The 27,048-nt window shown below is 29.5% G+C and overlaps 1 protein-coding gene across 1 annotated transcript in view; it reads left to right on the forward strand.

The window, feature by feature from the left end:
• The first annotated feature begins 10,087 nt into the window (after positions 1-10,087).
• LOC135931115 (uncharacterized) overlaps positions 10,088-27,048 on the forward strand; it is a 28,936-nt gene continuing 11,975 nt past the window's right edge. The window contains exon 1 of the mRNA XM_065467997.1: positions 10,088-10,593. Within this exon, the coding sequence (XP_065324069.1) occupies positions 10,533-10,593 (61 nt within the window). The 5' untranslated portion in view covers positions 10,088-10,532. The remainder of the gene's footprint in view (positions 10,594-27,048) is intronic.

Genomic DNA, 27,048 nt, shown 5'->3' on the forward strand with positions numbered 1-27,048 from the left:
GGGGAACCAGATACTGAAATCTTAAAAGAGATGAAAAATTCAGGAATTAGAACTTGAAACCATATTTTAATTTTGTTTTTATAACCCATTTTAAAATTTATAGGAACTCCTAAACCGGTTCTAATTTTAAAAAAAGTGGCTGTATATTTTTTGGACGCCTGTTGAGTTACTATTTAAAGCGGTCTGGCCGTGCCCAATTTTTATTTTCTGGCGCGGCCCAGATTATTTTAAAAATTTATTTTTAATATTTGGAAAACAATTTTAGCCCCAGTCCGGGGACATTTAAAAAAATTAATTGAAGGTTTTTGAATTTTTTTAAAATTATACATACATGACTCGATAACGTTGTATGATTTATTTTAGAGGGTTTGTCTATTGTTTAAATTTTTTATCTTTAAAAAGTTTAGACGTTAGGGGGGAGGGAAGGGGGGGAGTGGGGGATGAGTGGGTTATTTAAAAATATATTACTAAACGAATGGGCAGATGAATTTGAATAAGTGAAATTACATTAAAATCAAATAAATAAAGAGTCAAACTAGCCAATAAAATAATTTTTAAATATTGGGTGGTAAGGGTTAAACATATTTTTAAATAAATGAGCGGGTGAATTAAATAAGTCATGGGGCAAAATGAAAGAATTATTTTTATAATGGTATTTTTAGCATATTAATAATATTTTTTAATCATGTAATTAGCATAAAATATTTTATAAACAAAATATTGTACATTTATTTATTCAAAAACTAATACTTCCTTCCTTACTTTAAATTGGTTCTTAAAAAAAAGAATATCCAATAGAAATAGGAGAATGTCATTGTATCCATTTTAACTTGCCGTTTACTTGCTGTACCCCTTCTTACCCAACAAGGCCTACATATATCAAGTGAACAATTATACAATTGATAGCAGCCATTTCAAGAAGAATATAAAAACTCAAGAATTTGGAAACATGCCGATTCAGATGCCCAAAACAGCTGACGAATACGAAACCAAATATTAAAAAAAAATTCTCCCATAGATTGGAATCACATTGATAAACAAACCAAGATAATTACTAATATTGTATATTATCTAGCGAAAGCAAATCTCCCATTTGTAGATTTTTAAATTATTAATAGATTTACAAGGAGCACGATGGTTTCTATATGGGACATATTTTGCATTCTAAGTATTCTGGTTTTTTAAAAATTGAAAGCATGTTCAAAGAAATGCTAACGAAAATTGTAAATACTATTATTAATTTACAATTCCAAATGGCTATTCTGTAGATGAATATCTACAACATTGTCACATAAACCAGCTTTGGGTATTTATGTATTGGGGTCCTCTTTTGATAAACTGTTTTTATATTTCTAGACCTGATTGATCTACTTGATCTTCTTAAATCCGCCTTATTTTTCTTAAAAATTTGCAAAATTGAATTACTTTTGTTGGTGATGGCGCTTGAGAACAATCTGGTTTAACAACGCACTTTGGGCACTATAACTAGCGTTTATATTATGACATTGTTTAAATCGCTAGAATTAGAGTGTCCCATGCAATAAAAAATATCTTACAGCTGTTAACCATTGGCAGTCTAACAAAAATCAAAAGGCGTTTTGGATCAGATAGCATCTGAATCGGATAGTTGCTGAAGATTGGAAGGATATATGATCCACGATGGGTGTCCAGTAGTCTTAGTACTAGACCTTGTATACGCATTTCAAAAATTCAGCAAATTCTAGAAACAGTGCAAAGTTACTCGATTTAATAGCGATTAATACTTATCAGATCTCGCCTTAATTTATGATGCTCTTTCTAATTATCCAAGGGCTTCAAAGAAGAACAATCAGTTTACCTAAAGCTGAAAAATCAATAAAAACGATTCGTATTACTAAAATCTTTTAAGAATACACTTAGTAGGTAGTCTTGTTAAAAAGCCAGATTCGGGTCGATTTTATAACCAAAGTAACATTATGTAAGCCTAAAGATTTTTGTACATAGCTTACAGAAAGCTTGGACATCTATTTGCTAAATCTCGATGCTCGCATAATATTATTTTTTTTTAACGGGTAAATTCTCTCTTTATTTCAATAGTTGCTGATATAATATGTTATCAAAAGTTTATAGTAAATAATAAATTTTTTTATATGGTAAAATTAATAAAGGTAAAAATAATATAAAAATATAATTTGCGAAAGAGGGTAAGGGATAAAAGAATGGAAACTAGGAGAGAGAGAGCATAGACATAGGAGATTATTCAATGGAAGAGATGAAACTTAGGTAGTTAGAGCGAATGATGGCGGTAGCAAGTCTTTGTCGTAAGAAAAGGGACTCTTTAGGCTGATCGGTTTTTTCCCGAATCCGTTTGCCTAATTCTTTAAAAAAACTTAGAGCTTTGCTACCGAAGGTGGTAAGAGTAGAGCAGGCGATAGGTATGAATAAGAAAGAGGGGTCTATGGAACTATATTTGATAGTTTTACGAGTTTCTGCTAGAGCGAGGGCATCGACGTTGTGGTTGGATGGTGCATTTGGGTCTATGCAAGTGAAGTCCCAGACTAGTAGCTGGCCCCTTGACCAAGGAATCAAGGACATTCCATCAGGAAGTTTTCCGTCGGATCTAAAAATGCCGGTCGGTTCAAGTCTTGATGGAATGCCTGCGGATTTGAGAGTGCGCAATATGATGTCATTGCAATTGGTGTGCCGTGGAAAAGCCAAAATCTTAATCGGGCCATTTAGAAAAAATTTACCTAAATCGGGCTTGTTAACAAAACTACTAGTAGGTTTGAAATCTCTTTTTATAATATCTAAATAAATATTTATTTAAATATTTCAAAAAAGCTTCCGATATAAACATATTTTTTTTAAACAAAAAAATAAAAAATATTTAAAAAAAATTAAAATTCGCTTCTATTTTTAGCCAATCTTAACATGTCCCCTACTATTTATTTGGTTAGCTTGCCCCTGCCGCTAAATTTTAGGGTTAAAACATTGGGAATAATATATTATAAGGTGCTTATCTATCTATATATTTTTTTTCTCCAATATTTACGACAAATATAATAAAGTTAATAATACTTATAATATAATTTTAGAAAATAAGGCCATTAAAAGGCACTTTTTTTTTAAACAAAAAAAAATGTAAATTTGAAAATCAATAAATAAATAATTATAAGCCTTTCGTTCGTTCATCATATGGTAGCTGACATTTTGGGAATATTTTTGAATCAACGCGGATAACTACATGTTCATATCTGTGTCTCACACCTTATCCGCCTGATATTTTACTAACGATCCTGTAGAAACCGGTAGGTTTTTGGATCTTATAAATTATAATAGTGGCTTCTGGGTTCCAGTGGCGGCATTAGCCTTGACAATCTCGTAGGGCTCAAAAATCATTTTTTTTTAATTACCTTTTTTATCTTAAATTTTAAAAATGACCCTTTGTTTAAACTAACATTTATAAAATGACCTTGTTTTTTTTAGCTAATCTTTATTTTAGCTAACCTTTTTATAATGACCTTTTTCTTTAGGTGCCACTTTCAATTAGCAAACAATTACAAAATAGCCTTCCTTTTTCTTTAGCTAACATTATCAAAATGACCTTCTTTTTAAGGTTAAAAAAATTACAAAAATTTTAAAATGGATCGAAGCCCCTGTGCGCTCCCTAGTGATTCTACTGCTTGATTCTGGGGTAAGATATGTCCCAGTTACTCCTAGACAACTCTGATCATAATAGGAATAATTTTATTTAAATCTGTTTTTGAACTGATTAAATCACCGAAGAATAATCGTATCATTCAACAAAAATTTCTTCGGTTGAGGCAGAAAAAATATTAAATTTCCAAAAAAAATCTTAAAATCAGGGATGCCAGATCAAAAATAATTTTCAAATCGAGAAAGAAAATCCCCATATTGGGCGAGAAAAAAACTGTACGTTTTTATATAGTTGGTTCCAAATTAATGCATTATTTTTTAAAACTTTAGTAGATAATTGTGTAAAATCGCTCCTTTTGAGCCAATTTTTAAGAACGGCTAACACAGTATTTTATGCAGAAAAATATTACGCAAGCCTGAAGATTTTACTAATATAATGACACAAAGGTTTGGACATCTATTACGAAATTTCGAGACTTGGGTAATATTTTGCTGAATAAAATGTTGAGTTAACCGTTTTTAAAAAATCGGCTCAAATGGAGCAATGTGAAAATTAGGAAACGTTCTGTGCTGTATATAATATATTTAAAATGGCGTAGAATAGTAGCGAGACCGAATTTTATATTACAAGACCTTTTGCGCCTAAATGTGTCTCAAACGACGATAAAAAAAAATCAGCAGTGTTTGGGAAATGACTTATCTTTTATATAATAACTGTTACTTTTTGTAAATTGGTATTAGAACTTTTAAAGATACCTATTTAAAAGATAGAAATTGTTAAAAATTCACTTGAATATAACATTACACATGACAATTTTTCGCTTTACCTCCAAAAAATAAAGAAGAAAAATGTGCTTGTTTATCGTATTATTGGTTGAAACATATTTATCATTATAATTTAAAACTACCTTACATTAAAAAGAGGGAGGGATTCTGGAATTTGTTCACTAAGGGATACTTCGTTCATCGATTTACTTTTTTTTTAAAAATGAAACAAATCAGACATATTTATTGATAATTTCTTTTTAAATTTATAAAATAAAATGCTGTTTCAAAAAAAATTATATTCAAATATAATCTTTAATGTGGAAGAGATTTTAATAATTAAGAATTTAATTGCAAGGGATTTGAAGGTAGAGAGTTCTGTGCTAGAAGGAGAAAATATTGTGGGAGTCTATCGTTGATGAGGGGATGCCTGGCAACCTATGATATCGAACCTCTTCCTGTAAATACATTTAATCGGGTTCCATGCCTATTTCACTAGGGGGGGGGGGTACTATTAGGCAGGGTTTTCCCACATAAATTTATATGCAGGTCATTAGGTCCACTTATTGTAGGCCTTTGGCTATATTAAATTTTCATAAAAATATTTATTAATTTTTACTAATTTTTCATTCTAATTCGGCTTTGCAGTGGCATATTGAATACATTTTTGGGGGAGTGGGGGTGGAATATTTTCGTGAAGCGATGAGGCAAAACCCCATTTCCCCCCCCCACCACTCCTGGAAGCGCCTGATCGGCTTGTAAGAAATTCCCATTATAGTACATCAGTCTTGTGGTGAATCGAGGTAGTGCACTCCAATTCCCAAGTATGAATAATGTTAGAAAATAGGAATAACCAGGGCATTGTTTGCTCAGCCCCACTCCCCCCATAACAAAATTTAGGTAGGGCAGTTTTTATACGACCTTATAACCTTTTATTTTTCATTTATTAAAACATTAATACTTTTATTTTTTAAAGTAATCGACCTTTTGTGTGGTATTATATACATATATAAAATTAATCCATCCAACCGGATTAATTACTCCTTTTAATTTTAAATTTTAATTGCCTATATGGATTTATAAAATCGCTGGTAAAAGAAAAAAATACCAATCAATTCGAACTTCTTTAATTAATCAATTTCAAAGCGATAGGCCGTATTTTTTTTATTATTTTTATTTTATACTATTTAATTATTATAAAAAGTTGATATGTGTAAGAATAATACATATATATATATTTTTTTGCCATTCACTATTATGAATCGGTGAAGTATAATATTACATTATTATATAATATTAATTTTTTTACTTCACAGAAGTTATTGACCATTTGGTTATAATAATAATAAAAAATTAACAAATTAACTTTCTTCTAGTAATATATAAAATATGAACACTGGAAAGGCTAAAACTTTAAAACTTTTTCAGAATAGTTTGAGCAAACTAACGATATTCTCTAAAGAAGAAAATATTTATTGGTCTAAGCTTCTTTTCTTTTATAGTCTACTTTTGAAAAAAATAGTGCTTGCTAAGTAGATAAAGGATTTTCAAGGTGGTATGGTGGTATTTCACTAATAATAATAAAAAAAGTATTTTATATTATTATTATTTATTATATAATAAAATTAAATATTATACTTTTATATACTTTATTTAAAATATGATGAGAAGGGGATAAAGGCCAAAGAACCACACATAGATGAATGACCCTTGCAATTTATTATACTTTTAAAAAATAAAATTTTTCCCCTATTAAACAATTTTTTTATATATATTTATTATATATATACAATATATTATTTTTAAATTATATAATAATTAATTATATATATATTTTTTATACCTTGTTCAACCAAAATTGTAAAAATAATATGTCTATAAATTTAAAAAGATCAAAAAAAAGAAACTTTTATTAAGTGGACTGTAAGTCAGGGGTGGTCAGTTTATCTAGTTGACCATAGTCACTTTTAAAGGTTCTGCTATATTACCTTAACTTTATTTTTTTTTCTTCATTCATTCATTTTTTTGTATCGTATATTGCATTTATTACGTAATATTATTTATGACACTTTACAATTCTTCTTGGTAGTTCCTTTGTGAAAAAAGGGTCAATATATATTATTTTTTTGTCATCGTTATGATAAGTGGGAAATGACCAGATCAACGACCTTATGTATTAGGAAAAAGGAATGGAATTATATTTATTACGTAATTTTATATATTATTGTTATTATACAATAAATGAATTGATGGACAAATCTGACCCTCATTTTCTAGATAATTTGAGCAAATTTCATTAACCTGGTTAATGTGAGCACTTTTTTCTAACGATTGATTACATAGTATTGTTAAACGGTTTAATTTGATCCAAAGTTTAAAAAACGGCTAACTCCATATTTTAGCCAGAGAAATATTGTCTATGCCTTGAGATTTCACTAATATATGGCCAAGCCTTTGTGCCATCTATGAGCAAAATATTCAGGCCTGCGTAATATTTTTCTGAATAATATATTGTGTCATCGGTTCAAATCGAGCTGTTTAATAACACTACTATTACCTCGAGATGAAACATTTCTCATAGGCTATTTCCAGAACGTCAATAAAACTTTTATCATTAGGTTTTTAAAATTTTAAAACTTCAATAGAAAAGAAAAGTATTTTTTTTATGGGAGGAATAAAAGGCGAGAATTTGAATCCTTTTTTTGACGGATGTCCGAATTTTTTGAACTTTCCATGTCAATCAAAAAAAGAAGATTTTTTATTATTTAACTTCCTTACCTATGGGAAATTTGGGTTTTGAAGATAAGGGGATACTAATATTTATTTAGGGGATAACACAAAATGTTATAACGTACCCAATAACACTTATGCCAGTGATTTATTATAATAATAATTTTACATATTAAAGGGAAGATAACTATCTGGGACCTCAATTTGAAAGACGAATAGGGGACCAACTGAGATTTCGACATTTTTTTAAATTCCAATAAAGCAAAGTAAGTTTGACTAAAACTACCCGCTATATTCCTACTTTATAAAATTATAAGTGAAGAAGATACTCAGAGAGCGAAAAATAAATGATTCATTTCTTTATGCCTTGAGGCAAATAGAGTCAATCTACCCTCGTTTCCCCCGGAGGTTCCGAGAGGATAAATAATCTTTGATTGGCTACTAGGTTTCGCCATTTAAAAAAAATAAAAATAACGGAATGGAATGGAACAATTTATAAATAATATTTATTCATTTTTACTAGTGTTGTTAAACGGCTCGATTTGAGCCGATTTTTAAAAACGGCTAACTCACTATTTTAGCCAGTAAAATATTGTTTAAGCCTCGAAATTTCGTTAATAGATATTCAAACCTTTGTGCCACCTATGCGCAAAATCTTAAGGCTTCCATAATAATTTTACTAATAAAATATTGAGTTAGCCTATTTAAAAATCGGCTAAAAAATGAGCCGTTTAACAACACTAATTTTTACAGTAATTTATTTTAAATTTAAGTGATTTAAGGGTTGGATAGGTAGAAGAATCTTTTTTAAAAAAAAATTAAGCCTCCATTATTCAAACTTTCAAATAATAGAGACTATAATCGGCCATTTTATTTTACGCGATCAAAGTATTTTATTTTATTTTTTTTCAATTTCCTGGAAAATTTAAATATAACTAAAAATAGATAGATTTTTTTAAGGGTTCAAATTAGACAGGCTTATATTTTTTTTCTCACCCGTAGCAAAGTAATTATTTAAATCGCGATGGTTAAATTATTTTGATTAAATAAATTCTGAGGTTATTTCATAACCTTTTTGTCATTATTTAAATAACTTTTTTTTTGAATATAACTTTGGGGCTAAAAATAAACAAGAAGTGATTTTTTATTTTCTCCTCCTAAAATATATGATAAAAAATATATATGGGAGAGAAATATTTTTTTTTTAAAAAAAAATGTTATTAATCACCAATGAATGAAAGTTCGAAGGTGGAGAAGGGGAGGTGATTTGAGAAAATTAGTTATCTAATATAATCATTTTTTTTTAAAAATAGAAGATATATCCAATATTTATCCAAATCAATGACATATAAGTAGTGTTGTTGTTAAACGGCTCATTTTGAGCTGATTTTTAAAAACGGCGAATACAATTAGGAAAAATATTATGCAAGCCTTAGGATTTTGCTCGCAGGTGGCACTAAGGGTTGAACATCTATTAACTTAATCTCGAGGCTTAGATAATATTTTTCTGGCTAATACATTGAGTTAGCCATTTTTAAAAATCGGCTCAAATCGAGCCGTTTAACAACACTACATATAAGAATACCTAGACTTCATAATAATGCATTTGAAAGCGTCGTTTACAGCAAATCAGCTGGACCCACCATTTTGGTAACCCGTATAGTACTTATTCTCGTGTTAAAAACTACCATTAAATTGATAACTTGCTTCCTTATTATCTCGATGACCAGGCAATTCTTTAATAAAGTTTGCGTAAGACATGGAAATAAGTTGGACTCTCGTTCAAAATTTTTAATAATGATAATGGGTAACCAAAATGGCGTCCCCAGCTGTTTTTCATAGATGTACACTTTGAATGAATGCATCGTCGGTCTAAGTATTATTATTATGTCATTGATCCAAATATTCCCAAATAATAAATATTATGCATTTGTTAGAATTGGGCTGAGTTAGCCAAACTTTTTTAAAAATGTCAAAATCACGAAATATTTATAAAAATTGCGAAAAAAAATAATATATATAAAATAAAAACCAATTATAAATTTTCAATTCAATCGCCCTTTTAGCGTTCTTCCCCTATAGAAAAAGATTTATTTTTTTTTATCTTTTTATTTGCAAATAGAATTATAGAAAGATAGAGGGAGGGGAAAAAAATAACAAACAAGACAACATTTGTCATTTCTCAAAAAATATATATTTTTGGGTTAAAAACTAAAAAAAAAAATTATTTATTTTTAATATTTTATTTTTTTAAAATTAAGATTTTTTTTGCACTGTTAAAAGTGACCTCAAAAAAAAATATTAGATTTATTTATTATAATCATATAAATTATTATTGTGTAATAAATATAATTTATTTATTTCAAATAAAAATATTATTATTTTGTTATATAATTTTTTTTTTTAACTTTTAATAATTATTGATAAAAAAAACCAATTTTTAAATACCTTATAAAAAAAAATATAAAAAAATGATTTTTAATAAGTACCATTCTAAAATGTACTTAAACAAAAAAATAGAATACTAATTTCTAAAAATTAAAATAAATTTATTTTGTAACAAAATTTTTGTAAAAAAAATTATTTAATTTTTATAGAATTTAAAAAGAAAAAAAATAAAATATATATTTGGAAACCAATACTAAATATCTAAATTTAGCAACTTGTATTACTTAGAAATAATATTTTTTTAAAATATTTGGACAAACTTAAAGTTAAACAAGCAAAATTTTTTTTGATTTTTTAAAGATTTTTTTTGAAGAAGAAGCAGAAGAAAAAAAAATGACAATATTATGGAATACCCTTGGATTTATAAAATATCGCGTTTTCCATTCTACGATGATTTAATGGGGTGAAAAAAAAGAAGTAAATAAATGTATCTTCAAAAAAGGATCATTCTTTTCAAAACAAATATCGGAAGAAGAAGAAAAAAAGAAAATTATCAGATGACCATTACGATCTCACGACAATTTTTCGCCTTACTCAATCCATGAATGTTTCTTTCTAGAATTTTAGTATTTTCGCCGAAATTCGAATAAAACTTTTATTTTTAAAAATTTATTATATATCCTTAGCCCCCTAAAAAAAAGTGAGATAAATAAAGGGGGGGAAGTATCAAGTTACTTACGAATAAACCCCTCTACTCGTTTATTTACTCCTTCAAAACACTTTAAAAGTTTTTTTAAAATTATTTCTATTTTCGCGGTGGATGACGCGTATCCAAAACGCATCTTATTTTTGATAATTGTCGCATCCTAATTTTGAATATTTAGCCATTTCCCCTTACCCTCAACGTCATCGTAAAAATATACGAAATCGAATTTCTAAAATTTTTCGCGCGTAAGGTGATCAAAAGTTTAATATAATTCTCAGACAATTATTGCTTTTTTCCTTCTTTATCCATGTCGCGTAGGAAACAAGACAATCCCCAACACAGGAAAAATAACGGAGCGGCATTTGAAGGTATTTTTATTTTTTTTAGAGAAAAATATTTTCATTTACCCGAATTATCTTTCAAAATAATAGTGTTGTTAATCGGGGCCCGATAGGGTCGATTTTTAAATCCGGGCCCGATCAAGATTTTAGTCATAATAATTTTATGTAAACCTCGAGATTTGACGAATAGAGGTCCAAACTAGTATTGTTAAAAGGCTCGATTTGAGCCTATTTTTAAAAACGGTTAACTCATTATTTTATCCAGCATCGCCATCTATGTGAAAAATCGTCTGAGTTAATCGGTTTTAAAAATAGGTTAAAATAGAGCCGTTTAACAACACTAGTCCAAACCTGACTGTCCCATATGAGCAAAATCTCCAGGCTTACAATGTTATTTTTGGATAAAATCTTAAATAGGCCATTTTTAAAAATAAGACTAAATTAGTAAAGAAGCAGTTTCGCTCACACACTGGATATACAAAAAAAATTTTTTTTAAATGAGATTATGTTACTAGAGGTCTGCAGTAATTAACGTCCAAGATTATTTGGCAAAAAAAATAACGGGCTTGACCGGGATTGCAAAAAGTAGAAATGCCCGGAGAGCTTAATAGAGAATAGAAAGAAAATTTTTTTATAAATGATCTGCTATACTGGTGCTATCAATAAGCCCAATTCGGGTTGATTCTAAAAAAACGGCCCGAAGATTTTAGCCAAGGTAGTATTATGAAATCTACCCACGGGTTTTTTAACAACACTTTCTGCTACTATGATTTTTCATTCGTGATTCCTTTTCCTACATTTTTTTGTTTATTATGAAACCGAAATCATCATTATTGGTTATATTTCCATAAGATGCAATTTCTGGTTTTTATAAACTGGATAATCTCATTAAAAAAATTGGAACCGGGCTAGACCGGACAAATTTTGACCCGCCGTACCGGGTAAAACTATATTCCAACCGGTTAAAATTTTGCCATTTGCAGGCATCTACTAAATTATAATATCTAGTTTGGTTTAAGTATATTATTTATAAAAGATATGTTTAGCAACCCCCCCCCCCCCCATCCTCTTATCAATCCCCCCACCCCTGGTTTATATTCCCCGAAACATGTCATTAAATTACATCGAATTGGTACCCCTCCTATTCTCCAAAAAGTATTTTGAGAGTTGACGGACAATGAAAATATTTTAACACGACCGAAGCGAAAAAAAAAATAAAGCTTAATAAATATAATTTTAGCTTATACATTTATTTTTTTATGACAAAAAAAAATTATAAAAAAAAAATAGCACTTCTTATTTTAAAATTTTTGGCCCCAAGTGGTTATTTTTGAGTCATTATATTATTTTTCCTCCAATTTTTTAGGACTAAAAAATTCGCTCAATATATATACATATAATTTATATTTTATTTTTTTTATTACGAGACAAAATAAAGTACACTACATTTAGAGAAGATAAATGTATACTTTTCTTTAAAACATTTTATTTTTGAACGACTAATTTTGACCATTGTATCATTTTTCTTTAAAATGTTAGTGAAGTTGAGGATTTTTAGCTTCTAGGGGTTGAAATGTCGTTAAACGGCTCACTCAATATTTTATCCCGAAAAAATATTACGCAAGCCCGAAAATTTTGGTCATAGATGACACAAAGGTTTGGATATCTATTGCGAGATTTCGAGGCTTAATGGCAATATTTTTCTGGCTAAAATATTGACTTTACCGTTTTTAAAAATCGGCTAATAGAGTCGTTTATAGTAGGTATCCTTTTTTTTTTCAAACTTATTGGTGAAGTTTTGAGGTTGTGAGTTATCAACACACATAATTATTAACCGTATAAATTGTAAACGATCATTTCGTATTAACAAGGGGTTCTGCTTATTCAGAGAGTGAAATGGGTAGAGAATAACTTGCCAGCCATAAAATTTATCTTTTAAGATGTTAATTTACCTTAATATTTATTTATTTTATTTTTTTGAGTCTTTAAATAATGTTTCAAAACATGACTAAAAGCTAATCAGTATTAAAAAGTAAAGGAAGGAAATATGATGAATCAGGCAGTCACTAAATTTCTACGAGGAAATCCTTCCTCCATTTTTCATGTTACAATCACCCTAAGGTGTAATTTTTTTTTTTGTTAAAACAGCTTAAGTTACCCCTTAACCCTTATATTTATCAAATAGTTTTATCTGGAACTTAGTTTTATGTTATGCAAAGAAAAAAAATATATTTATTTTGCGATATATGATATCTGCCCACTATTTACTCTTTGGAGAAAAAAAAATAATATATAGTACTATATTTATTATATATATATTTTAAAAAAAATTAATTTATCATACATCCCCCCACCCAATAAAAGATTGTTATTGCCAAAATAAAATATTTTTAAAAATAAAATATTATTTTTTTTAAACGGTGGATAAAAAAAAATAAACGTTTCAACCCTTCTCCGACAAATTTTTGCGTTTTTTGTGATTTTAACTCACGTTATTTTCGTAAGAAATAAAAAATATAGAAAGAAATCAAAAAAAATATAGAAAGAAATCAAAAAAATATAGAAAGAAATCAAAAAAAATATAGAAAGAAATCAAAAAAAAAGAATGAAATAAAAGATAAATAAAATAATAGGTTTCTGATGTGTTTTTTTTTTATTTGATTCGGGAAAGAAATATCCTTTTCATTTTTAACAATAATGCGGTAAAGACATGAAGCTATTATTTATTATAAGAGAAAAAATTGATAAATTTCGGAAATAAATCACTTCGATTTTTTACTATTAGGATGGCAGATCATTCCTATCTATTAGTCGACCACGATACCAAACAACCCACCCTGCCCCATGTTTTATAAACGATAAAAAGGCAGCAGATTTTTGTGACCGCGAAAATTTTAGAGATAAAGATCTGCAATGTCCGGTGCCGGGTTGGGCAAAAACTAAATTCCCAAAGGGCCGGACTGGGTCCGAGAATTTTGCCATTTGTGATCCTCTGATAGAAATAGACCAGCTACCAAATCTATACGAGCCCCCCGGATTGTTAAAAAGCTCGATTTAGGTTAGATTTTTTTAAAACGATTCATTAAGATTTTAGCTAGTGTTGTTAAACGGCTTGATTTGAGCCGATTTTTAAAAACGTTTAACTCAACATTATAGCCAGGAAAATATTGTCTAAACGTCGAGATTTCGTCAATAGATGTTCAATCCTATATGCCATCGATGAGCAAAATCTTTAGACTTGCATAATATTTTTCTGTATAAAATATTGACATAGCTGTTTATAAAAATCGGCAATAATAATCCTCGAAGTATTGGCAAATAGAGGTCCAAACCTTTCTACCCATCTATGAGCGAATCTCCGGGCTTGTATAATATCATTTTGGCTAAAATCTGAATGAGGTCATTTTTAAAAGACCCGAATCGGGCTTTTAATAAAACCGGCCCTCTTTGCGTTTCTTACTAATTCGTTTTAATAAAAATCTTTTCGGATGATTTGATCTATTTTCCCTTTCCTTCTTTTTTGCTTTCTTTCTTTCTTACTTTCTTTCTTTTTTTTGGTAAATCATAAAAAAAAAACTTTTGCCATATGCCTTTCTTCTTTATTTTTCCTCCCAAATTAATTTTTTTTTTAAATATTAGATTTGATTTGCCCTAAATAAAATTTAAATATATTTTATATAAAAAATATTTTTTATTATAAATTTTTTAAATAAATATTGAGTAAATAAAAAAAAGTAAATTTGTATTTTTCCATTATTTTATTTTATTTTTGCACGAAATTTGCGGGAAGACAGTGGTGGGGGGATGACGGATTTGGGACTACACCCCCAACTTGTCTTTCTCTCAATTTGGTGACCTTTCGAAAAATGCGAGTTAAGCCACAGAGGCTTAAACCAGTAAGCATTTTTCTTGACCCAAGATCAGCCAAAATTTATATTTTTTTAAGTTCGAGCCCGGGCATTCCGATGCAGATCACTATAACCTCCCCCCCCCCATCCTGCTATAAAATGATTCTGGCTAAAAGCCTTCAAAAAGAAATTTATGGTAAAAACATAAATTTGACCAAAAGTTTTCCCCTTCCAGTCCCACGTAGGGCTATGAAACCTAAATTAGGGTTTGGACATTTTAAATTATTTGGTTAGGACATTTTGTCACCATATACCATACACGGATCAAACCTAACTCCGGTTAATATAGACTCTGGGTAAGTATAGAACCTCGCTTCCTCTCAGATTCAGATTTGTTTTGGTTTATGTTATGAATATAACAAATTAAAGAATATTTTTAAAAGGGGTTTTCCCACAGAGTCATTACATACCAATAAATAATTTTTAAAGTATCCTATATATTTTTTTAGCGATTGATATCGGACCCACTATCAGGTTTTTGAAAATATTAACCCACCCCTCACCCTCCTTCCACTAATAAATTAGAAGAACAAGTGAATCGCGATTTTCTACATGCTAGTAGTGCTAAACCGTCCTGGAAAATATTAATATCCGGCCAAAACCAGTCAGCGAGAGTATTTATCCGTTCCACGCGAGTTCGGTCGGATTAGATTTGGACTGATTTCAAGGGGGTGTAGGGGAGGGGTATTTTTTTAGTCAATAATAGTCAGTCAGTATCTATTAAAACCTTTTTGGAGGGGGGAAGGGATTACGATCAGCTGTTAGTAGAGGGATCCAGAGCCCTGGCCAACACTATTATGAAGCGCTAAACCAGCTTTGGTCCTGTTCCTGGAGACACTGCTAAAATGGAACAGTTTAACGGCTCGATTAAGCATAATTTTAGAAGGGGTCAACTCAAGATCGTGGCCAAAAGAAAATTACTCAAGCTTGGAGATTTTGCCCACATATGACAGAAAGATTCGGACGTCTATTGGCAAAATTTTGAGGCGTTACGCCATAAAAATTGGGCTTGTTGTATACCATTTTTTTTGTTTGATAAAATATATTAAAAAAGGAAAAATAACTATTATCGATTTCCAGTTTTTATTTTTACCGATAAATTTTTAAACCCCCCCCCCCTATACATTTACCTTAGCAAAAAGAAATTTTATTTATCTATAAAAGGCTGGGCCTAAATATCAATATTTAAATTCGAAACTTTGGAAACTTTAACGATAGACATTTTTTTTAATATAAAAATAAAAACATGTCCTAAACATAATTCCAGAAAAATTCATAATTTTAACATATGAGAAAATTTTGTGAATTTTTAAACAAGATTTAGGACACGACCATAAATTGAAAATTTAAAGAAGGCAAAGAAAAAAAAATATTGTGCTTTTAACCTAAAAGGGGGCAGTGAGGTGGTAAATAGTGATGCAATCGCTCCATTCGTGCCGATATTTTAAAACGACTAATTTATTATCTTAGCCAGAAAAATATTGTCTAAACCTTTGGGCCATCTATGAGCAAAATCTTCAGGCTTGCATAATATTTTTTCGGATAAAACTACTGAGTTAGCCGTTTTTAAAAATCGGCTCAAATGGAACTATCTTGCTTCACTAGGGATGAGGTGCCCAAATTTAACAAGTTTTTACTCTAGTATTATATATATATAGAAAAGTTACACTGAAGTCTGGAAGCAGATTAAATTTCAGTATAACAACGCATTATAAAAAATTACTGCAAATAGTCCACTGAACCTAGGTATCAGTCAGATAAACGGGCAGTCTATCGGCACTAGTTCGGGACCGGTCTTTATTTTAAACATTTCACCCTAGCTGGGTTAGATTCCGGCATCGGCGAAATCTTAAAAAAAAATTCCCCGATATTTCATAAAAATATTTCTTCGGACTGATCTGAAGAAAAAGAGTCCTATGCATCTGGGTTCCATCATTTCATATCGGTCTTCCGTCTTTTGAACTCGATCTAAGACCGGCTGACCAAACTTTGACTTTTTATACTCTAACAAAAAACGGATGTCGTACTTTTGTACTTAACCACTTCCACCTTCTACTACCCTACCATACTTACATAAAAATTGACTTTATATATATATATTTTTTCATTATTACCTATACACGCAGGGAACAACAAAAGGTCATAATATATTTATCATTTTTTTATTAAAAAAAATATATAGTATAATATATATATGTGTATTTATTATTACGTAACTTGACAATAGACAATTTTTTCTTTTCTATGGATTGATTTGGTAAGGTAAATATATAAGTTAACGAGGAATTGATTGTTGATGTTTTTTTGTTTATCATTTTTTTTAATAAAAATAAATAAATTTGTCGTGAAATGCCTTTGACCCCAAAATTGTCATCCAAAAAACGATCAGTTGTGTCTGCATTCGTGCATGTTTTGTTTATAACGCGTAAAAATATTATATAATACCTAGACGTTTAGAGCCCTGTACAACTCCTCCCCCCAGCCAATCAACGCTAACCCTTTACCCTTCAATACTCCGGTAAAAACAGATGACTTAAATGCTCTAGTTGGGTCTCTCTAATAGACCCCAATTTCAATTCATTTTAATTTAATATTTTGATATAAGATAAAACTTACCCTAAACCCCTTGTAAAAAAAAATAGCTTTTAATATTAAATACAAAAAAAAATATTGGATATTAACACTAAGACATTTCTTGAAATTTTTATTTATTCATCTAAATCCAAGATATGTTTTAAGAAACTACTGAAGATTCCAGATCATAATAATCAACCGTTATTATGTAATATCGATTCTAGAATGCTTGGGGTCATATAGACCCCACCTGAGTATTGAAGGGTTTAATGGCTCAAATATAAAATGGATACTGACCATATTTTCTGACTAAGAAATTACCCTTCTTTCCCCTTAGTTACCTCCCGAAATTTGAACGAGGACCCTGTTAGACGCCTCTATATTGTTCATTCCTTCATTTATGCCACAAATATTTTTTTAAATAACTCTCGGTAATAATGGAGGGGGTCTGATAAGGTCCATTGTAAAAAAAATTTGGATTCAATCTTTTTCTTTTTAAGTTTTTCTTATCAAAAACTAATGAATTCGCTCAAGCATTATGGAAACTGCTTAACAACAAACGATATATTGATACCGTTACAATATCTAAATGGGTGCCATTATACTGCAAATGCATTTCCTCCAAATTGTATTTGATACGACATATAAAATCATCGATGCTTGTTGTAAGCATTCTAATGGGCATGTTATTTTATAATCAAGTAAACGTTAATTTTTTTTAAAACAAAGTAAGTAATAAAGCAAATAAAATTTTTGGGCTATATTGACTCATTTTTAATATGCGTCATTCGCTCTTAATGGGTTAGGTAGTGCTGCAAAAACCCTAAATCTAAACTCTTTTTTGAAAATTATCAAGATTTAAGCCCCTCCCCCCCCAAAAAAATTTTTTTTTTAAAAATATCTATGCCCCTAGGTTTCGCGTATTAGCAGAAAGATTTGGCCATCTTTTGACCAAATCTCATAATCTTGATTTCGCATCAAAGGACACTTGGTCATAGGGAACCAATGATGATAAATCGGAGAGATTAGAGTGTAGTTGAAAGACCTCAAGTAAAACGCCTTGAAGCATTAAAATAAGGCCACTTTTAACCCTTCGATATCTTAATTTTAAATTTTTTTCCCACTTACCACTATTCCAAACTTTTCAATAGTTTTTAATTTATTATATATATTATTCGACTCACCTTTATATATTTTTTTAAGAAAATATATAAATAATATAATTTTCATTATGCCTTTCTTTGCCATCTTTTTTTCCCGTTCTATTTCCATTCATTATAATTAAAAAAATGCGAAAGAATTATTCATTTGCGATTTCATTTTGTCTTATTAAAATGTAGTACCAAACAACCTGTCTATTTTTTTATATCGATAATCTCACTACACCCCACTCATTAAATTTATATTATCATAATAATTTTAAAAAAATATATATATATATATAATTATTATATTTATTATAATATCGACATCGAGTACAAATCAATTTAAGTTTATTTTTCCCAGTGGCACGGGGAGGAAGAAGGTGAACGAGAAGAATAAAACAAAAATTGCCCCTATTAATTATAAAAAAGAAGAAAGAAATAAAATATAAAATCAAAATTATTCATCATTTACAATATGATTATTTTAAAGATCTCAGGTTAAACGATTTTGTCTTTTTTAATTTTTTAGCTCTAATTTTTTTAAAAATAAAACAAAATATCTTATTTTTTATATAACTGTTGTTTTTTTTTTGTGTTTTTTATTTTAAAAACAGTAATTAATTATGTAATATATTTAATTGCGTGAAGGGAGAGATTATAATATAACACTTTTATTTTTGATTTTTTTTTTTTAATCTATGAGATATAAATTAGTCTTATAAATTCATTGTGATCCAGGATTTCATTCTTACTTTTTCTCTCAGACAGAAAAAAAGAAAGAAAGAAAGAAAGAAAGAAAGAAAGAAAGAAAGAAAGAAAGAAAGAAAGAAAGAAAGAAAGAAAGAAAGAAAGAAAGAAAGAAAGAAAGAGAGAAAGAAAGAAAGAAGATGAGAAGACTGGAACTTTATTTGTTATTATTTTTTGTCACCGCCCTATTAACGCTATTGGAGCACGATATTTTATTAAAATCTTATAACATACTTAACAATAACAGGAGGGAGTTCGATTATGAGAGGATTTTGGAAATAAGATCCAACCTCCCGCCAAATAAATTCGCGCTACCTCTTCATTTGCCTTCAAAGCACTTCAATTTATGAACACTCTATTAGAAATCAATTTTTGTCACTCGATTAATAATTTCTAGGGGGTGGGTAAAGGTTCTGCCTACCCCACTTAGATCAATTTTACAGGAGGATTATTTTAAGTAAAATAAAACATGTCATCATATAGACCAACATCAGAAATATTCATTTTGGTTCAGCCCAATTTGGGGGATAAAAATCGATCTTTCAGCTGATTCGACATTTTTAAAAGAACCTGATCCTATCCTAACTATAATCCTATCCGAATAAAAAGAGCGGGATTTTTTTTAACGGCGAAAACCGGATATAGGCTCTAGAAAATTTATATTGTTCAAAACGCAGAATGCGAAAGAATTCAAAAATTGGGAATAATATTATTGGTAGGTGCTAGTCCTAATGATTTGTTTAAAAACAAAGTCCACCTTTACGGACCGAGTTAGAGTAAATGTCTCCTCGAGTCCTACTAATCCGATTTCTGTCGCGTCGGGATGAGGACTATTATTTCACGAAAACATATAAAATTTATTTTGAGGGTTTTTTTTCTCTTCTAAACTTGGGATTACTTGACCCGCCTAAAGATAAGATTACGTCTTTTAATTGGATCTCATCCAAAAATAGTAAAAGCTCTTATCTTATAATTATGTTATATATTTTTATTTAAAATTACTATAAATTTTTTGTTAATAAATTTCCTTTTATAAACTTAACCCGACCCGACCAAGGCATTTTGACGTGATCAACACGGTGGAATAGTTTTTAATTACATAATATTCTTATCATTGCATTATAATTTGTAAATGTATTATAAAGAAGGTTTTTTGACCTCGTAAATATTGCATAGTTTTTTTTTCTTCTTCTTTTAAAAGTGTCATTCGGTGTCGTTAATATGTTACCTTTAATCAGAAAAATATATATAATAATAATATAGAACATAAATGTAAAAATATAATTTACTTACTAACTAACTTACAAAACTATTTTGATTTTAAGTTTTTTATTTTTAAAATAAAATAACAATAATAAAACCGTATTCTTTATATTATTATTTTATTATTAACTTTAATATTATATAAATCTATTTTTTGTATCCCTTATCCTTCCTTCCCCTTTATATTCCACCAATAGGCGACTTGAAATGATTGCGAATCGAAGACAAAAATCTTAACCCATCATAAGATTTTTTTTTGCAGATCTGGTCCTATATCGAAATTCCGGTTTTTAAACATTTTATCCGACCCGAATATATTTTTTCTGACCCACGGGCCGAGTTGCCTCCTCTAGTCTCTTTATAAGGTTACGATATGCTCCCAGAAAAAAAAATCCATTTTTCATCTACCTTTCTTTATTTTTATTTTTTGTCGCGAGTTAAATATATTTTTTTCTATATCCATCATAAGTGGAAGAGAATCTCAATGTGTCGGACGATGACAATTAAATTTTCTTTTTTAATAATTATTATAACAATGTAAATAAATTATTATTATCATTATATTATTTTTAGTTCACTTTTAATTTTTTTAAAAAAGGGAAGGTCAAGTTTACGTAATATTACAATATGTAATGCGTCTCGGGGTCTATGACCATCTCATATAGTAAGATCGTGAGATTTGAAATTATTTTTCATTTGCTGACAGATTTTCCCCAATCAACAGTAGATTTCAGGAATACCCTCTATCAAAGTATTAGATAGATACTTCGAAATGTCCTCAATCTCTTTGTTCATTTCGTAAATTCAAAAATAAACATATTTGAAGAGCATTTAGAATAAAATATAAATTAACGTGGTGCGAAGAAAATGGGTATTTTTTTGGTTCATTCCAACTTAAACTTTGATATAAAATATTTTTCGGATAAATCGATTTTGTTGGTTACCGTTATTATAATAAGGGAATGGATGTTAGTGACCTGTAAAATATTTTTCCTAGGTATGGCTTAATGTTGTTAAACGGCTCAATTTGAGCCGATTTTTAAAAAACGACTAACGCAACATTATAGCCAGGAAAATATTGACTAAGCGTTGAGATTTCGCCAATAGATGTTCAATCCTATGGGCCATCTATGAGCAAAATCTTTAGGCCTGCATAATATTTTTCTGGATAGAATATTGAGTTATGGCTTTCTTTCTTTCTATAATATGAAATATTTCCCAGTCCAACACCTCTTGGTTTATATATATATATTTTTTTTCCTGTTCGGCAGGCCCGGCAAGACTAGGATGCATGTATTTTGAGTTTAAGAGAGTTAGAAAAAATACAGTATTTTCGATTAGCCAATATTATAGCCTTCCTGTGAATGGCATCTAATTATTCTTCAGACTTTGGTGGTCCTCTAGATAACTAAAAATGAGGGAAAGTCCGATATGACGGTCCACTTCCGTCCTTTAATCATTCTTATAACTCATAAGCCAAATTATTTGTTTTTTTTTGTTCGCTAAAACTGCGGTTTTAATATATTAAATTTTTATTTTTAAATATATTTTCGGTAAACTTGACGAAAAATATTTAAAATATAATCAACATTTTTTTTACGAACAAAACCTTGATGGGAATGAGAAGACACAAAAAGATAAATTATTTCCAAAATATTTATTTACCTGAAAAATTCTCTTTTTTTTTTACTTTCCCCGCCATTTTTCATCATATTTTTATAAAAATATTTTCATTTTTTCAAAAAAAAATTTAAGGTCAAATATATATATTTTTTTTTGAGATTTCTTATTTTTTTACCGTGAATAATAAATTTATGTATTTTTTCCCCATTTGTTTTCGTTATAATCGGTGCAAACAAGGAAGGAGGAGTAGATTTATGTCCCCGAGGGTAAGATAAATAAAAAGTTTTTACAGAGAAGAAGTTGTTTTTTTGATTTTTTTTAAAATACAAGTTTTGGGGAGGTAATGGGAAGAGGGGGGAGTGGAAATGGTTCGGGATCAAGATGAGAATGCGTTGTAAAATTCTAACCCGTCAAGTCGAGATCTTCAAATATATTAACCATTCAACCTTTTAAGTGAAAGGGGATATTTGTTTTGAAAGTCAAAAGGAAGAAAGAGAGAGAGAGAGTCATAGGGGAAAACCTGAAAAAGTAATTTTGATTAAAAAAATCGGCAAAAATTATATCACATCAAAGGTCGCGTAATTTATATATTATTTTTTCATGTTAGAAGGGGGGGGGGGGTGTAGGTGTAATGTTTTGTTTAGTTTTTTTAGGTAAAATAATTTGGGAAGAATAACAACATCGTTAATTGATCAAATAATTTTAAATTGTTTATGATTGATTGATCGCCTTATTTATCAATTATCGTCGTTTAAATTCGCAATTAAAAATGGTAAAAAAAAATATTTAATTTTATTTACCCCAGCTATATATGATCCTAATTTTTTTTTTAAATAACATTGTTGCGGAGACCGGATATGAATATGTAACTAAAATGGCGTCATAAAAGCGTCCTCGGCTGTTTTTCATTGCTGTACACTTTTAATGAATGCATCGTCAGTCTGGGTATTATATGTCATGAATTCAATTACGTAAATAAAAATTCACACGTAATGCAATATTCGGTTTGATGATATTTGTAAATGGTCATTCTCCAAGGAAGGAAGGAAAGAAGGGAGGGAGAAAAGAAAGAAAGAAAGATACTATAATAAAAAATTAAGAGCAGAAGAATAAGCCTTAAAAATACATATCTCTCTTCACGTTCGCTCATTTTAAGAATTGAATTAGACTGAAATCTCGGGTAATGATTTATTGCGTTGGTCGTTATGTGGCAATTTGTATAAATTTAAATTTTTACTAAAAGACGCTAATCGAGAACAATAATTTTTTTAGATGTGAAGATAAAATTACGACTCTCTCTAATATTTTTACCGATAAAAATCAATAACGTTCACCGCTACAAATCATTACCCGTTAATCACCCTATATATATGTACCTTCTTTCCTTACATAATAATATATATCAGCCAGCCCTTCTCTTATTCTGTAGAAATTTTAAGAGGGGGGCTGGGTGAGAGATACTCTATCTGGCAACTGTCATCGGTATCCATTTTATAATTCGTTTTCTATTCTGTGTGATACAAGAGAAGATTTCATCATATTTATTTTTATTTTACGAATTTGAAGCTAAATGGTGAATTGCATCATAAATGGGCACATTTATTTTTAACGTAAACAAAATATAATACTTTTTTTATAAAAAAAATGGCCTATTTTTGTTTTTTTTAGTCCTTCTAAAAACAAAAAGTAGATGAATAAAAACTAGATCTTTTTTTATCGGAAACGAACGAATTTTCAAGGCCGGTCCAGATTTCTTTATTTATTTTTAAATTTAATTTTAAACTGCGTCCTAAATCTGGTTTAAAGATTCGCAAAAATAAAGAGGACTTTAAGAAGTTACAAAATTAGGCGAAATTTACAATTTGGGCACTCTAGGGTTTGTTAAAAAAAGCACGATTTTCAAAGCCTGAAGATTTTGCTCATAGATGGACAGAAAGGTCTATCTTGCTCGAGGCTTGCATAATATTATTTTGGCTAGAATCTTAATCGAGATCGTTTCTAATAATCCACACCTCCCTCTCCTTAGAGTACTTCCTCTGCTTAAATTTCAAAAATCGCCCTTAGTTAATGATTTAACAAAAAATTCTTGAATCTACTAGAGGTTTGCAATTGACGGCACCCTGCATCCACTCACCCATTTATGTAATATTTTAACTTAACCCACCCGCCCAAGTTTGAAATTTATTTTAATGGTTTGGTTTGGCTCTAATTTTAATGAAATGTTTTTTTACTTAAACTTATAAAATATGAGAAATTATAAAATAAAAAATCTTTTTTAAAATAAATATAGGCGATTTCGCCCGCCCCACCCGCCCACCCAATGTTTAAATTTTTAAGCCCACCCGTAAAATAGGCGGGCTTAGCTGGGCGGGCTAAGACCCCGTCCAAAGCCTACCTGTAATGGTTCCCGAGAGAAGCGAAGATTTTCCATCACGTGATTTCTGGTTAATTAATGTGCACATTAAATCTATAATAAAAATTTAGGCCTGATCTGACCTACTGGTTCAAGAAAATTAAGTTCGTCCCCGGTTCTAAATTACTGTATCGAATACGATTTTCAGCTGGTTTTAAAATTTCGACCCGCCAAGGTTTGTCGGTTTTTATCTTGCGGATTTTTATTTTTTAAAGCCCCTTGCCCCTGGTAAAGTTTTATTTTAATTTTCTTTCCTTATAAAACAAATTTTTTTATTTTTCGCGTTACCGAGTTACCGAGAAATAATATCTATAATCAATATATTTGACCAGGTGTTATCCCAAAATTTGTTCTTCTCTAAATGCCTCCATCTTTTTCTTCGTCCTTATCATTTAGAAATCAATTTTTTTTATGGACCCAAAAAATAAAATAAACTTCCCATATGCCAAAAAACTAACATACAAAAAAATAAGTTAAAAATTAATTTAAATAAAATAAAAGATAATTTCATTTCACCAATTCATCTGTCAATCTATTTCTTTTGGTATTTTATTTTATTTTGTGCGAGGAAAAAAAAGATGGAGAAAGGGATGAGAAAGCAGTGGAGGTGAGTCATCAAGAAATAATAATATCGTGTCATATTTTAATTTTGTACGAAAGAGAAAGAGAGGGGGGTTGGGCGAAAAAAAAAATCGGTAAAAATGGTTGATTCATGATGAGGACACAATTTAAGGGATAATAGCTATTTTTATCGATTTAGATTTCCCACCATTTTTAGTTTTGTAATTGGTTTTCGAACTAGATAACACCATCGCTAATAAAATGAATAGCCCTAAATATGGATTATTCCTACTGCATAAAACCTAAAATAATAAAATTGTGAATATAATTTTTTTTAACATATATTGTATCCTCCTAGCCCAGTCAAAGAATGAACGAAAGAAAAAGCTTCCAAGCCTGTATACAACGATTTTTTCAAAATACAGAATGCCATTTAGCGTCCCGGGCTCTATAATATAACAAACAATATATTATTTATTGACCCCCTCTCTCTCACCCTATTTTTAACAAATAAAATTATTTACCACCTCACCGATTGACACCTTTTTTTTGGCACTTGAAGCTACTAATATATATATTTTTTTTTATCGATTATTTAATATGTAATATACCCCTTTTCTCTCTACTATCCCCACAACGCAATATTGCCAATTTTAGTTATGATTGATTTCCAAAAAAGGGCGGCTCATATTTTTTTTTAAAGGTGTAGTAGGGGATAAATAATTTATGGAAGGCAAAAATTTCCTTATAATAAGAAAGTGAGAGAGAGAGAGAGAAAGAAAGAAAGAAAGAAAGAAAGAAAGAAAGAAAGAAGGAAATAAATAGTAGGAGAAAAAAAATGCCCTTCGATATCTTTTTAAAAACAATAATTCCAAAGAAATTTAGTAGGCTTGAGCGTTCGTTAATATTTCTGGAAGATGACTCCATATTGGAAACGGGTCTGCTCACAAAATGGAAATCTTTATAATAGATTCAAAATGTTATCTTTAATGGCCGATTTGCGTTAGTTAAAATATCTTTCGAAGATAAACTCGATAGTGGAAACACGGTTAGCTTTGGCTTTGCTAAAGGAATTATAATGTCACGTTAAGGTGTAGCCTACCCAGTGAAACTCTATATTTCCCGCTGGCGGTAAAAATTCATATTCCCGAATTCCATTTTATTTTTTTAAGTCAGGGTCCTGTCTGTCAACGAACTTATCATAGTTAGTCATTTTTAAAGGCAGCACAAAAAAAATGACAAAATAAAAGCAGCGGAAAATTAATAATTTACCAGGACATGATATGAGACTTCAAGTCGAAAAACGAATCCTTTATTGATCTATTCTTGCCTTCTCAATTTTTTTTTCTCTATTTTTCTATCTTTCTCAAATATATGTACAAGATAATTTAAAATTTCGATAATGTATTGGATATATTTATTTATTTATTTTTGGGGGCAAATTTTTAAAAATAATTTTGTGCAACTGTTTTCCATTAACTGCCACCTTGATGGGTTAATGTCTTCTTTGAAATTGGAACTTTCTAGAATAATCAAAATAATTTATTTATCTATTTTTTTCAAAAAAAAACGCATCCTTCATATTCGATGCGATTTATATTTTATATAACCGTGTTCCACATTTCAATTCCTTCACTTTTTTTCTCATATTTTTTTTTCCTTTTAGTAATTGGTGTGTCCTAATTGTTTGAAAAAATCAACATGTGGAGAGAAAAAATGGATGAACAAACAAAAAAAAATAGCAAAAGAAAAAAAAGGAATAAATAAAAAAAAAGAAAGAATGAAAGAGGGGTGAATCGAAACATATCAGCTGATTTGAGACGACAGAAAGGATATACTTTTTCTAGTCTGTTCATCAAAGTTCCATATCTTTCGATTGGGTAATATCGGAGTTGGACTAAAATTGAGCGATTACTGGAACGGTTAGTTGGACATTTGATTATAATGGGGAGGGGGGATTAAAATTTCGATAAATTGTAAACTCTTTGTCAACTGCCCATTAAAATAGGTATTCTGTCACGAATACCCCAAAATAAGGACAATGTAATCCCACAATTTTAACTAAAAAAAAATATTTAAAATACCCTTCAGAAAACGAATTTTAAAATTTCTGATATTGTTTATAATATCTAAATATAGCTTTATATTTTTAAAAAACATTTATACAAATAAATTGCGGCATTTCTTGTCTTTTTTTATCCTAGATATTTTTCCTCCTACATTCTTGATTCCTTTTATACGCACGCGT

This window comes from Gordionus sp. m RMFG-2023, chromosome 1 (genome assembly GCF_954871325.1).
Source record: "Gordionus sp. m RMFG-2023 chromosome 1, tfGorSpeb1-WG-v2, whole genome shotgun sequence".
Classification (NCBI taxonomy): domain Eukaryota; kingdom Metazoa; phylum Nematomorpha; class Gordioida; order Chordodea; family Parachordodidae; genus Gordionus; species Gordionus sp. m RMFG-2023.